Source organism: Anomaloglossus baeobatrachus, chromosome 2, assembly GCF_048569485.1.
Source record: "Anomaloglossus baeobatrachus isolate aAnoBae1 chromosome 2, aAnoBae1.hap1, whole genome shotgun sequence".
NCBI lineage: Eukaryota > Metazoa > Chordata > Amphibia > Anura > Aromobatidae > Anomaloglossus > Anomaloglossus baeobatrachus.
In genome coordinates, this window is record NC_134354.1 from 462,793,086 (window position 1) to 462,807,741 (window position 14,656).

Here is a 14,656-nt window from a genome sequence, read left to right on the forward strand (position 1 = left end):
CAGCGCCGCCTCCATGACTATTCCCCCAGCAGCGTTCTGGTTTCAAAGTTCTTTTCCTACTAGTAGCAGGGTCCAATGTGCAGGTGCTATTAATTAATGCTATTAACCTGCAGATTAACCCCATATCTGTAGGTTAATAGCATTTTTTTTTCCATGTGACTGGTCCCCTTTAAAGGGAATCTGTGACCAGGTTTTTTCCACCAAATCTGAGAGCAGCATAACGTTGGGGTATAGATCCTGATTCCAGTGATATTACTTACTGGGCTGCTTAGTGTAGTTTTGATTGCATCACTGTTTAATCAGCAGTAGATTATCATTAAAGGACTAATTGGCATGCTGCTAGGTAGTCCAGCATATTCACAAGCTCTGCATGGCTGCTAGTAGAGAAAAACTTAATTTTATCAAAATTACAGCAAACAGATCAGTAAGTGATGACACATCGCTGGAATCAGGATCTCTGTCTCTACATTATGCTGCTCTCAGATAGGGTAGCAAAAACCTGGTGACAGATTCCCGTTAAGCGATGCTATATATATGGGAATTTTATAACGCGTTCAGTGATATCACCAGGAAAAACCTTCAGGTCTAACGTAACATATGAAGAATTCACAGTCACAAGGTTACTAACTGTCTGTCCCAGTCCACTATTTACGAGGCTACCCGTGTATGTGGGATTGATTACATTGGGAACATGAGACTCAAACTCAGGAGGAGGTTTGGAGATCATTTGGGTGACATTGAACACCAGTGACACGACTTTAGCGGGACATGTAAATGATGTACATGGTGGACGGAGAGAGCTGATGAGATTTCAAGGTAATAAGATTGATAAACCAATGAGGGGAGGTGATTGGCACCGACGCATTCTACAAAGGGAAGCAAAATGGATTTTCCGCCTGAATTCGATGTTTCCACACTGTCTTAATGAGCAGCTGAACTTTAGTTGGTTCATTTGATCTTTTGTTTGGTCATTCACTTTATCCCATTAATGAGCCATCATAAATACCTGCCAAAATAAAATCCTTCATAAGTCTCCTTTTAATTATGGTTGTGAAATAACGCTTCTCAGGGGATAGGATGCCACCTGTACTATAGCACCCTTCTATCAGAGGGAATGGAGGACATTATTGCGTTAGTCTACATGGGACAGTCACGCATAGGGTCAGATGTGGACTGCCTTTGGAAGGGCGAGAGTTATGTGACGCAAAGGGCCAGTAATGCCCGGATAGGGATGAATAGGGCCAGTTCCTAACCCCACTATGATGAACCTGGTTGATCCATTACTGACCCCAGTTTGAGGACATCAATCCCCGGTCGCCAACATATGGAGGAGAGTGTTCAATGCCTGCCCTTGATTATGGAGGTAAAACGCATGCTACTTTTGTTGCAGCTGTCCTGTTGTAGTTACTTTAAGTGCTTATGTAACAGTGCTGCTGTTTCACTCTAAGGAAATTCCTGGGACCATTAGACTATTTATTTAGTTGGGTGCCCCTTATTTCTGACCACTGTCAACCAAGATTGGGGTACTATACCTCTAAGCAGTAGGTTGAACATACCATCTCTCTGCCTTTCATATTGATATCTAGACATTTCCGAATTGATCTTTTGTGGTAAAGAGGGACATTCTGATTTCCTTTATTGGGATTATATGATTACTGTCAATTTAATCACTGATTCTGGAACCTTTTAAACAGCGGGTACATATCCTCCTGGGTGGAGATTTCATGATTACCTTTTAATTTTTCTCATGCTTTTAACGGATCTAGTAAAAGTTAAGTTTTAATACTCATCTGGTGCCTGTCTATATTAAAACAGAGAGGTAAAGTGAAGATTCAAGGATTCTTTTCAGGAAACTCCTAGTACTTATTTACGTATACTTTTTTCATGCTGCAAAAATAACTGCTTGAAGAATGGGCGCAAAAGGAGCACACGCAGCATAGATTCTAACCTAGCTTTTTATTCAGACGCAATGTACAAGAGGTTAGCAAAAGATTCAAGCACAGACAGATCGTGTACATAGGAAAGAAGCCATACGAAGCCAAGAACACTGCTTTATTCTGCGCAGCACAAAGTCTAAACTTAAAAATTAAACTACCCAGTAGGGCCCGAGGCAAGACATTTCTGTACATCCTCTCTAGTAACAGGCAAGTTTAACAGATGCGCTTAGCACATGGCGTATCTGCTAGATATAAAGGCGAAAAATAGATTGCCGCCATTGCTAAAGCCATATGAGGCTAGTCGTAAATGGTTACTTGACTAAACGTGTTTGTTGCAATTTGAAAGTTCTTGGGTGACTAAAAGAGTGATCTAGATCTTCTCCAGATCCTTTCTTTGGCTGACATCCCTCATATATTCACTACTCTAATAAAGGGGTTTTACAGGCTGAGAAGAAAACTGCAGTTATGCTGTACAGTGGGGATAAAAAGTATTTAGTCAGCCACCAACTGCAAAAAAATTTTGCCAAATCAGAGGTGATTTTTTTTTTTTTATTTTGTTTTCTCATTTTGTTTCTCATACTTTTGGTCTACCTATGATGTCAATTACAGGCCTCTCTCATCTTTTTTTAGTGGGAGAACTTGCATAATTGGTGACTGACTAAATACTCAACACTGTATATCTCCAGACTGATAAATCATGACCGTGTGCAATGCACACTCTTGTCACGATTCCCCTCTATTCCCTGTGTGAGTAAGGTCAGCACTGACCGGACTCTGTCAGTGTTCCAGCAGTGATCTCCTAGTCTGTTTGTGACCACAAACGTGCAAATCGCATGCATGTGATCATGACAGCCCACGCACATGGAATATAAAGGAGAATGGTGACCTTCTGCTCAACACACACTGTCACGATTTGGCAGTATGCAGTCATATAAAGTGACTGCAGATATTATTTTTCAGCCAGGGAAACCCTTTTAATAATATAAATGCTTTATGACTCTAAATCTTATTTTTTATGATCCCAACAGATATTCGTTACCACCGATGGAAATTTCACCCATAGTTTGAGAACTCTAATGATTTTATACTTTAAAATTTTCATGGGTGAAATCAATCATATCATAGGAATTATTGTATGTAGTTATTTATGCTCCTTTCCCAACCAATGAAATTACCTAACAAAGATGAGTCCATTAGGGTATGTTCACACAGGGCTTTTTTGGTAAGTTTTTGCTGCATTTTTTAGTTGCAGATTTGCCTTAGTTTTATGCAAATCTATGCTGATAAAAAGCTGCTTTTTACAGTCCCCACAAAGTCTGAGATTTCTGAAATCTCATACACACCCACACACACACACCTGCAGATTTTTTTCCTGACTGTTTTGTCAAATACCAGCGTTTTTGCTGGAGATTTCAAAGAATGAGCATGTCAATTCTTTGCAGCATTTTTGCAACATTTTTTTCATCGATACAACCCATTTTGTAGAAAAAAACGCACCAAAAACGCCACTCAGAAATGCACCAAAAACCCACATGACTCAAAGGAGATTTCCTGCCACAAAATCCGGTTTTGGGTAGGAAAAAACTTAAGCCCTGTGTGAACATAGTCTTAATCATATTTACAAGGGGAGGGAAAGGGGGAGAAATGACTGAACTGGTTGGTTTCCTTTCATCATGGATTGAGGAAGGAAACTGCTTGGTCCACCTCCTTTTTCATGGACAAGAGCAGAAGTTGGTTAGTCCTCTTGCAATGTAGCTTTAACCTGAATAGAACCGGTGTTTAAATATCATTATTATTACTATGTTGACCTTGGATCCTTTAGAACAAATTGACTTTATTAGGACTAGACATGTTAACTAATATTTGGTCAAATAATTATATTCCTCTTATTATATCTTTTAATGTCTTTTAATCTTTTTTAATGGAATTAACCTTTAAAGAGATCTATAAATGTCAGCGCTGTATAAATAACACGGGGTATTTCTTTCTATAAAGGCTGCGGTAGCTGAAGTTTTTACATCCAGATGTTGGCTTTTTATGCACGGCCTGTTAATTAGATCTACTCTGTACTTAAATTGGCGAGACATGCTGTTCATGAATTATAATAAGTAATGAAGCTGCGGGAAAGTGCCACCAGCTCTTTCCCTTTGAGTCGCTTTACTTTTCGTAGAATTATCGTTTCTTAATCATATGATTAATAAGTTGTACAACTTGTGTAATGATATGCTGATTTTGATAACTCATTTTGGTGCATGACTAATAACTTTTTCATTTTGACACCTCCATAAATGTTCTTCATCATGTCCCTTTTTAACTACCCTCTTTCTTGTTTATGTAGCTCCCACTGCCACATTATATTAATAGGAGAGAATTGTATCGCTTATAAATCCAAGAGCTCTGCGAATGTAATCAGAAGAGGAGAGATAAAAGTGCCAGGATAATTGATTGACCTGAGCCAGTAGTAGCTGCTTAGAGAGTGGTCATCCACTAGATTATAATTCTCTCTTCTGCTTTCCAGGTTACAAGCTGATTGGAAGCCATTCCGGTGTTAAGCTTTGCCGATGGACAAAGGTATTTGTTATAATGAAAAAGTGATAAAATAACAAATGTCTACATAACATACTGCATGTACTAGAGTTGAACAAAAAGATTTACAGGATTCTTGTCCAGTGGACATGTTTGTTGCCTGTGCCTGCCAGACCAGAGACCTGTGAACCCTCTCATACCTGCTGGCATTCTTGACCATGGGTGGACATATCATCAGTCTCACATGAGCCAAAGAGTTGAGGGTGCCCTTTTACACTGCTAAAGCAGTTGGACTTGTGCATTCTTATGAGCTATTGCACTTCATAGGGCCCATATATTTTCTTCAACAGGGACCCTTTCTGTCAGTGTCCACTAGTGTCCCCTATACCTGTAAGCTGATGATATCTGGGTATACTAATCAATAACTCTGCTGGCAGTTATAAAGAGGTTTACAGGGCTTTGGAACAACAGCCTTGGTCTACAGGTTTGGTCACCGGAGGACCATGGTCCTCTAAATCTTTTTGCTCAAAGCTAATATTTCTACAGTTCTAAAACCATTGCTTGTGATTCTTACCGAGTGAGTGAGCGTGAATATTGGCAAGTTCTGTATTGTGAGACCTATCTATGCTTGTCTTGGCATGTTAAGGAATATAAGCAGGGGATTTATACTTTATTTTTACATTTGTATAAGGCCTTACTATATAATTCCATATCTCAGTACAGATTGTCCAACTTAAAGGGAACCTGTCACCAGTTTTTTCGTGTATAATCTAAAACCACCACCTTACTGAGCCTCTGTGCTGCATTCTAAAAAGTTGTATATTATGTCCTAACCCCCCTGTATATCCACTGAAAACCTTTTGAATAGCTCCAACGTGGAATGCAAATCCGACCTGTCCAATGGGCGTCATTGTTGTGGCTCCTGTCCCTCCTCTCAGCTGTGAATTGCTATCCTCCCGATCTGATGGATGTGGATGAAGTGTCCTGCGTCATCCACATAGCCGAATGCAACCTCTCGCCTGAGCAGGGGCATTGTGGTTCGTGGAGGCACACTTTGCATTGCCCTACTGCGGGCAGAGCATGAAACCTAACTGTGCATGGGTTGCAACATGCGTTGGAACTATTCTTCCACTAGTTCTGGTATCAGGGAATAAAACTATTTGGGCAAATGGTTATGGTAAGCAGGAGCCGTGAATATGTGTTCCGATGCATGGGCAATTAGGTTTTTAGATTTCAGATTCTGCCCGCAGCATGTAAATGAAAGTGTACCTGCACGAACCGGGGATGTCCCTACTTAGGCTCGAGATTTCGTTTGGCTTTGTGGATGGTGCAGGACGCATCATCCACATCACTTACATTGGGAGTATGGCAATTCAGAGTGCAGAGGAGGAACAGAAGCTGCTGCAATGACGCCCATCTGACTGGACTGGTCGGATTTGCATACAGAGCGGAAGTTATTGAAAAGCTTTTCTGGGGATATACAGTGGGGGCAGGACATAATATACAACTTTTGAGAATGCAGCACAGAGGCTGAGTAAGGTGGTGGTATTAGCTCATACATGACCAATCTGTTGACAGGTTCCCTTTTAATAGCTAGTCTTTTGTCTCTGTTTTTTTTTTTCCTGTCTACCGATGGTCTGCAAGTAAGGAAAAAGAATAACCGGAGACTTGACTGTTCCAGTGAATAGGTCTACAAAAAAAAGAACTGTTTAATGGATGCCATCCGTGTGCTGTCGTCCGCTTATTAATGCTGTGGAAGGCTTGGAAAAACTTAAGGCTACTTTAGGAGCTTGCATTTTTGCAATTTTTGTTTTCTGCAGGCAAAACCTGCTCTCTTGGTACTAAAAATAAGGTTTCGCTGTGTTTTTGCTGTTTGTTTTATTTTAGCATTTTTACAGGTCTTTTTTGGGTGCGGATTATTACGTGTGATTTTTACAGTGTAAATGTTTTTAATATATGGTGGATGGGTTTGCGTTTTTTTTTTTATATATATATATATTTGAGCTTTTCCGCAAAATAAAATTTTGATTTTTATGGAAGACTCCAATGCTGGAACGTTATTCCTTTCTAACTTTTTTTAATTGGCTCAACTCTGGACTGTTTTCTGTTAGACTGTATACCCACAATGAGTTTTAATAAGTTTTTGTTGCCTCAAAAATGCAGTATGTTACAGTTCCAGCAAAATGGATTACCTGCCCACTTTGCTTTTTTTTTTTTTTCTCCATGTAATATGACCTGAGGAGCGTGTTGACCTTCAGCTTTAGTATATATGTTAATACATCCTAATTGGAGTAAGCATTTAGGAATTACAGCTCTTTAATATGTAGGGGCCTTTTTTTTAAGAGACCAACTGTAATTGGACAGTTATCTTGAAAGCTCTTTAATGTGCTGTGTTGGCTATTCCCTCGTTAATCCATCACCCGAGCATTTTAGTGTTTGCCCCTCTCTATAGAAAAGGCTTCCATCTTGTCACCCTACACCAGAGGGACAACATAGGAAGGATATTGGAAATAGTTGTCACATGCAGTACACAACCAGTTCATGCCGGAAATTCCTGCAGCTCCTTTAATGTTGCTATAGGCCTTTTGGCAGCCTCCGGAAGCAATTTTATTGTTCTCTTTTCGACACTTTTTGAGGGACGTCCATCTCTAGGTAGTTTTACTGCTGAGTCAAATTTAAGTCACTTCTTGATCCACCGACTTTGCAGTGTACCATGGTATATTTAAATCCTTGGACATTCATTTTTCCCTACTTTTCCTGACTGATAACTTTCAGCAGTATAAACCATTTTGCTTTGTTCTAAGCTGTTCATGGACCATGGCTTTTGCTATAAAATGCAACTAAGAAAATGTCACAAAATTCCTCTTAATACAGCTAAATGTTTTTATATGGAGTTAATCATAATCATGGTAAATAATGGCAGCTCTGCACTGACTACTATTTAACTTGAGTTCTTACATGATTTGGCTAATTCTGAACACAACCACATCCCCAGTTATAAGAGTGTGTTCACACTTATGTAACTACACTGTTTTAGTTTTTAATTTTTATTTTCCACCTCAAAATGTCTTCAGTTTGTTCAGTTTGTTTATTAATGGATTTGTACAGATTATGAGTGACATTAAAGGGGGTGTTCCATTAAAAAGGTTCATGTTAATCAATAGATCTTGGAATAATAATTTCCACATTTGGATGTAAAAAAAATGTTCCTGTGCCAAGATAATCTAATTGTGTCCCTGCTATGTGCTGAATAATAGAGGTGTCTGACCATACAAGGACATGATCTGATCATCTCACATCTCCTAGTAATCTGCTGTTCATCATCTTAGGCTATGTGCCCACGGGGACAGTGTCCTGCGGATATATCCGCAAGACATTCCGCAGGTGCTCCCAGGAAATAGCACCACAACTTTTGTCTGTTTCCATGCTGCGGAATGTCGTGCGGATATGGTGCGGGCTTTCTGCATTGAGGATACAGTACCATGGCTTCGGCACTGCATCCTCAATGCAGAACAAGTGCTGCAGTGATCGGGGTGCTCATACTTACCTCCGTCATGCAGCACCTCGCTTTCCGGCGGCCGGGTCACTGTCAGGCAGCGTCTGGTTCACTGTGCTGGAGGTGGGCGGGCCTGAACTAGCTCCGGCTGTCACATGAACGGAGCTCGTGCAGGCCCCGCCCACCTCTTCCTTCCTGTACCTGGCTGGATCCACCGCGCTGCTGTACACCGGGCGGAGAAGTGACTCGGGTCTCTATCAAGGCAGGTAAGTATATGAGACCCTGCGGAGAAATCCGCAACAATAATTGACATGCTGCAGATTTTTCCGCACGATTTCCGCTGCGGAAAAATCTGCAGCGTGGGCACAGCATTTCCCAAATGCCATAGAAATGGCTGTGGAGTAGCTGTGCTGCAGATTTCTGGAAAATCTGCGGATTTTCCGCGAAAAATCCGCGGCAAAATCCGCGCATTTTCCGCAGCGTGGGCACATAGCCTAAGCGTATCCTTTAAGTGTACTGCAATGAATTGGACCAGAAGGGAACTGACGGTAACTGGATACATAGTCACTGTACACAATGTTTCTGTTTCTTTCCACTATCACGCCTATAGTACTTCACTTCCTATCACCCCTAATCTCTATACCTAGTAATGAACTGGTTATCTCTCCCTCCATCCTCCCCATCCATCTCACCTGCTCCTCAGATCTATTCTTCAACATAATATTATTTGTCTCCAGACACAGCCACCTCATGCCCTTTCTGACTCCCACCTACTAACACACTCTGGTTCTCCTCACTGCTGGTAATCTCTCCCCAAATCCTGGCCTCGCTCACCACATCCCCACAGTCACTTCTTTCAGCCACTGTCATCCACTAAATCTGTAACCTTTCTAACCTCATACACATTTACCTAGCTCCTGCTTCCCAAGTTCCCCTAACAGTAGCTCTATGGACCGCTCTGTGCCTGCAACAAACTGTCATACATCCATGACCTTTTCATCACTAACAAGCTTTCCCCTCTGACACAGCCTCTCCAGCTGCGCTTTCTTATGGTGGATTCCATCATCCCCCCCCCCCCCCCCGCACTGCCTCAGCAACAAGAATGTTGGAGTAGTTGGCTTTCTATTGTTATATAACTGCTCCTTTACCCCAATTCCACTGCCACCCTTCGTTATTCTCTCTTCTTTTGAGGTGCACTCTGTCTTCAGCTACTCCACCTCCAACCTCCTTCTGGCTGTTATTTATCGTCCCCAGGGCAAGCCACCACCTTTTTTGACCACTTCAACATTTGGCTACTTCATTTCCCTTCTGCTGACATCCCCACTGTCACCATGGGCGACTTTAACTTCCTCTATGACACTTCCCACTCTGCTGTCTCTAAGCTTCCAACACTTACTTCCTCCTTCAGCCTCGCTCAATAGTCTTTCACAGCCACCCGCAACTGAGTCTGGCTTCCAGGGTTGCTAAGCATAGATGGAAAAAATCCATTCCAACGAGCACATGACCACATATAAACAGTCCCTCACCAATTTCAAGTCTCCTACTCACTGCTGCAAAACAAACCTACTTTTCATTTCCTCCCTGTCTCACAACCATAAACAGCTATTCAACACTTTCAATTCTCTCCTCTGTCCACAGCACCTCTTCCCTCTCCTCTCATCTGAAGACTTTTCCTCAATCTTTAAGCAGACGATTGAGAGCATCAGAGAACACTGTGCTGTACAGTTCACACAGCCCATCCTCCTAAAATCTCAGCCCTCTTCCTCCAAATCCAGCTTCTTAGAACTGACAGAAGATGAACTCTCCTGTCTACTTTCCATCTCACATCTCACCTCCTGTGCACTTGACTCAATGCCGTTCCATCTCATCCCAATCCTTAAAAAAGGAACCTGAAGACTTACCTCTTCCGACAAGCCTTCAACCTGCATTAACCCTCGCTCCACTATACCGCTGCACAACCAGCTCTACCCTCATCTACTGTATCCTCACCCATCCTCCTGTACCGGTCTGTGCCCTATATTGTTCATGATTATTGTACTTGTTTTTATTCTGTATACCCCTTTTCACATGTATATTACCATGGAATAAACAGCTCTACAATAATAAATAATTATAATTTCTTAGGCAGGAGAGGACATTAAACAATATACAGACATTACTGCATTGAATTGCAACTTCTTCTTTCTTTTGAGGTAAAACATTTTTAACCCCTTAACGACCGCGGGCCATAAAATTACGTCCTAGTGGTCATAGTGTTAATCCCCTTCGGCTCCCATGGGCAGTCGGGGGGATCCGCACACTTTAGCTGATTTATACAGCTTTCATGTGTGCCTACCAGGTACGAGCAAATCCGCGATCTGCCTGTACTTGTTAACCCCTAAATGCCGCTGTAAAACTGTCACAGCGGCATTATAATAGCAGGAGCGATGTTCCATTTACTCACTGCCCGACACCGGAAATCACGTGACGTAATCATGTAGATCTGATGGTTGTCATGGTAGCATAGGGTCATGTGATGACTTCTGTAGCTCACACGACTCACTTCCTGTCTCACATGGCCGAGAGCTGTGTGAGAGAGGAGATGACCATATCTTGTGTTCACAGCTGTGTAGCTGTGAGCAGCAGATATGGAAGATTGATCAGACTGCTGATCATTATAGTCCCCTAGGGGGGGCTAGTAAAATTTAAAAAAAAAGAAAAAAAAAGTTGTTCTTAAAAATGTAAAAACCAAATGAAAAAAACCCTAAAAGTTCAAATCACCCCCCATTCACCCCATTGACAATTAAAGGGTTTAAAAATAAAAAATATACACACATTTGGTATCGCCGCGTTCAGAAATGCCCGATCTATCAAAATTTAAAATCAGTTAATCTGATCAGTAAACTGTGTAGCGGCAAAAAAATTCCAAACTCCAAAATTACGTTTTTTGGTTGCCACAAATTTTGCGCAAAATGCAATAACAGGCGATCAAAACGTAGCATCTGTGCAAAACTGGTACCGGTAAAAACGTCCGCACAAGACGCAAAAAAAAAGTCACTGAGCCATATATCCCGAGAAATGAGCACGCTACAGGTCGCGGAAAATGGAGCAAAACGTACGCCACTTTTTTGGACAAACTTCTGATATTTTTTTAACCCCTTAGATAAAAGTAAACCTATTCATGTTTGGTGTCTACAAACTCGCACCGACCTGAGGCATCACAGCGATACATCAGTTTTACCATATAGAGAAGACAGTGGATAAACTATCTGAAAAACAACTGTGCAATCACACTTTTTTTTGCTATTTTTTTGCATTTGGAATTTTTTTTGCCGTTTTCCAGTACACTATATGGTGAAACTCATGATTTCATTTAAAAGTACAACTCGTACATTATCCGTAATTTTGTAGTATAACATAATCATAATGTATTGTATTATATGATTATTGATTATATATTTTTGTTATTAAAATCTAATAAAAAGGTTAAAAAAAAAAAAAAGTACAACTCATTCTGCAAAAACTAGCCCTAACTTTCCTATATTGACGGAAAAATGAAAATGTTACGGCTCTTGGAAGAAGGGTGGCAAAAACCCCCAAAATACGGAAAGTGCAAAATCGGCTGGTTGTGAAGGGTTTAAAAAACAGGCAGGGGGAACTTCCGGTTCCTGTCCTGGCTGAGGTGGAAGCTTAGAGGAGAATCTCCTGCCACCCCTCACAGAAACCGACTAAAAACAGACCCCCCCGGACGAGCCACCAAACAGAGAGCAGCACAGGAGGTTACCTAAAGCAGACAGCTATGGAAAGGTACCTCCTGAGAAGCTCTGGGAGCGGTGAGTCAGCCTGGAGAAGCTTTGATATGGACAGGGGAGAAGATAAGATAATGGCGCCGAGCCTGATGGGGGAGGAGCCTGAACCCATGGTGAGAGACACAGAAAAGCAAACACAGAGCTGGAAGGGGAGAGATAAGGGAGATATGAGCGAGGAGACAGGAGATAAGGAAGATATGAGCGAGGAGTCACAGGAGGACACAGCAGGAGAGAGGTGGATGCAGGGGACTGATGACCATGGATCGCAATGGGAGGATGAAGGAGATATGGAGGCAGAGGGGAGAGAAGATGCAGACAAAGCAGGGCAGCTCAGAGACACAGCAGTGTTGGAGGATGAAACTGACAAACAGTATAGGGAGATTAATCCCACTCAGACTCACAGGAAGTCAAATGCAAGAATTCATAGTACCCCTTCCAAAGGAAACAAAAAACAGCTTACTACACCAACATCACAAGCCTGCAAGCTATTGGGGGATGGAGGTGGTGGCCCAGTCCAGACAAAGAGAACTAAGAAAACAGCACCACCTGCAGGCCAAGACAAGTACACACAAAAGCTTAATGTGGACTATAAAAAACTGGCTGAAGAAGTGACATCACACTTGTCAAAAGAGGTTAAAGTGGCTATTGAGGCAGCCATACAAACATCATTAGCTAATATGCAAAAACAGATAAATGCCCATGCCTCTAGACTGGCAGAATCAGAGCAGAGAATATCTGACTCCGAGGAGACAATACTGGCTATGCAAGCACAAATAGCAGCTCTAGCAAAATCTAATGAATACTTGAAGGATAAAGCAGACGATTTGGAAAACAGATCGAGACGAAACAACCTACGTATAGTCGGGTTGCCAGAGTCTGTGTCGATTGGACAGTTGGATAATATATGCGAGTTGGAGCTACCGCAGGCCCTGGGCATAAAGGCGAAATTCAGAGTTGAAAGAGCCCACAGAGTGGGTCCACTGAGACACCAGGAGGCGAATAAGGGAGAGGGCCAAAACTCAAACAAGAATACCCCGATAAGAGCCAGGCAGGTGATTGTCAAGTACCTTGATTATAAGCATAAGGAGGAAATATTGAGGGCCTTTAGAGAACGAAAGCGTCCACTACAATATCAAGGCAACAGACTGCTAATTTTTGGGGATTATTCAGCGGAAGTATCCAGAAGGAGAAAAGAATTTTACCAAAATTTGCTCATTTCTGTACAACAAAAAAGTAAAGTGCCAGCTATTATACCCTGCTACACTGAAAGTTAGAAACCCCAATGGCTCGTTTGTATACTACAAGGACTACAAAGAAGCAGAAAACATTCTCATGGCAGAGCTCAACAAGACTAGGTCAGAAAGGAAAGAAAAAGGAGCTAGTGGAGAAGGGAATAATAGAAGAGGATCCCCCACAAGCTCAGGAAGAGATGTGGGACGTCTTGGGGGACAAAAGCAAGTCGAGACCAGGGAGGAAAGGAGGCCAAGCCCGGGTCGACAGCATAATTCTCGCCTGGAACACAGGAACCAACCCTTGGAGAGAAACCATGATACCTGAACTGGAACTCGCTCATTGTTTTTCCTTTTTTTGCCTGTTTTTTTTTTTCTCTTCCCAAACAGGGAGAGGCGTTGAGGAGGATGCATTACGGAGAGAGGGTTGGGGAGGTGAGAGGAGGAGGGGGAAGGGAGAAAAGAGAGGAAAACATCCCAAAGTCTGGGTCCTCTTCCCCCCCCCTCTCTTTTTTTTTTTTTTTTGTTCTTCTTCTTTCTTTCTCCATCTTCTCTCCCCTTGGTCTTTTTTTTCTTTTTCTCCTTTGTCCAGGAACATCATCCAAATTCAAATGAAGTGGGCCTGTTCTGGGCGGACTGATGGCTACCTGGAGTCAGAGATAAGTAGGACTGGAGAATCTTGCTGAGGTTTTGACATACTGTGCTAATTTTTGCATAATTTTCAAAGGCTTATTCAAGTTAGTCCGGGGATAGAACATATATTTTTTGGGGGGTGATTAGGGAGCTACATATTTTGGCTAGGAATAGGGGAGCTCACCAACGTGGCGGGAAGCGCCGTGGATTTCTCGGAAGGGAAAATATGTTTTACAGTTACATGCTTTTTGTTGTATTTGTTATATTTGCAAGGTGGGGAAAGGGAGTGTCGATTTTGTGGTACCAACTGTGATTCTAGTGTCGAACATCTCGTCTTCCTTGATGCAGGGGCCCATAGGGGAGGGAGTAGTAAAAGCAGAATACACAGGTAAACATGATACAGATAACTACGTGGAATGTTAAAGGGCTGAGATCACCTAACAAACGAGCAATGATATTGAGACATCTGAAAAGACTAAAGACAGACATTGCCTTATTACAGGAAACCCACTTGGGGGGGGAGGACTTTTTCCGCATGAAGAAACATTGGGTGGGCACCGTTTACGGGGCAGCGGCACAAGGTAGAAAAGCGGGCACTATGATTCTAATAAATAAACAATTCAGTCATGAGGTAGTGGCACATGAGGCAGACGACCATGGAAGGTGGCAGCACTTAACAATCGTTAGTCCAGCGGGTAAACTCAGTATTTATAATGTCTATGGCCCAAATTCACAACAAATCACATTTCATGATGACATAAAGGCCATCATATTAGCAGATGGGGAGGCTAACATTATAGTGGGAGGCGATTTTAACACCGTCCCAGACTCAGCTGAAGATAGGAGGAGGGGCGAGGAGGGGACAGCTAATGTGGGCAGGAGTTTAGACAATAGGGATGTAACATTAGAAGACGTAGGACTGAAAGACATCTGGAGACTAACTCACCCACATGACAGAGAGTATACACACTTCTCTCACCCTCATGATAGCTGGTCACGTATTGATCAGTTCTGGATCTCGCAAGACTTACTGAGTGGTACGCAAGA

The 14,656-nt window shown here is 42.2% G+C and overlaps 1 protein-coding gene across 1 annotated transcript in view; it reads left to right on the forward strand.

The window, feature by feature from the left end:
- LOC142291656 (S-adenosyl-L-methionine-dependent tRNA 4-demethylwyosine synthase TYW1-like) overlaps positions 1-14,656 on the forward strand; it is a 293,905-nt gene that overhangs the window by 108,231 nt on the left and 171,018 nt on the right. The window contains exon 9 of the mRNA XM_075336334.1: positions 4,456-4,508. Coding sequence (XP_075192449.1) covers positions 4,456-4,508 — 53 coding nt within the window. The remainder of the gene's footprint in view (positions 1-4,455; positions 4,509-14,656) is intronic.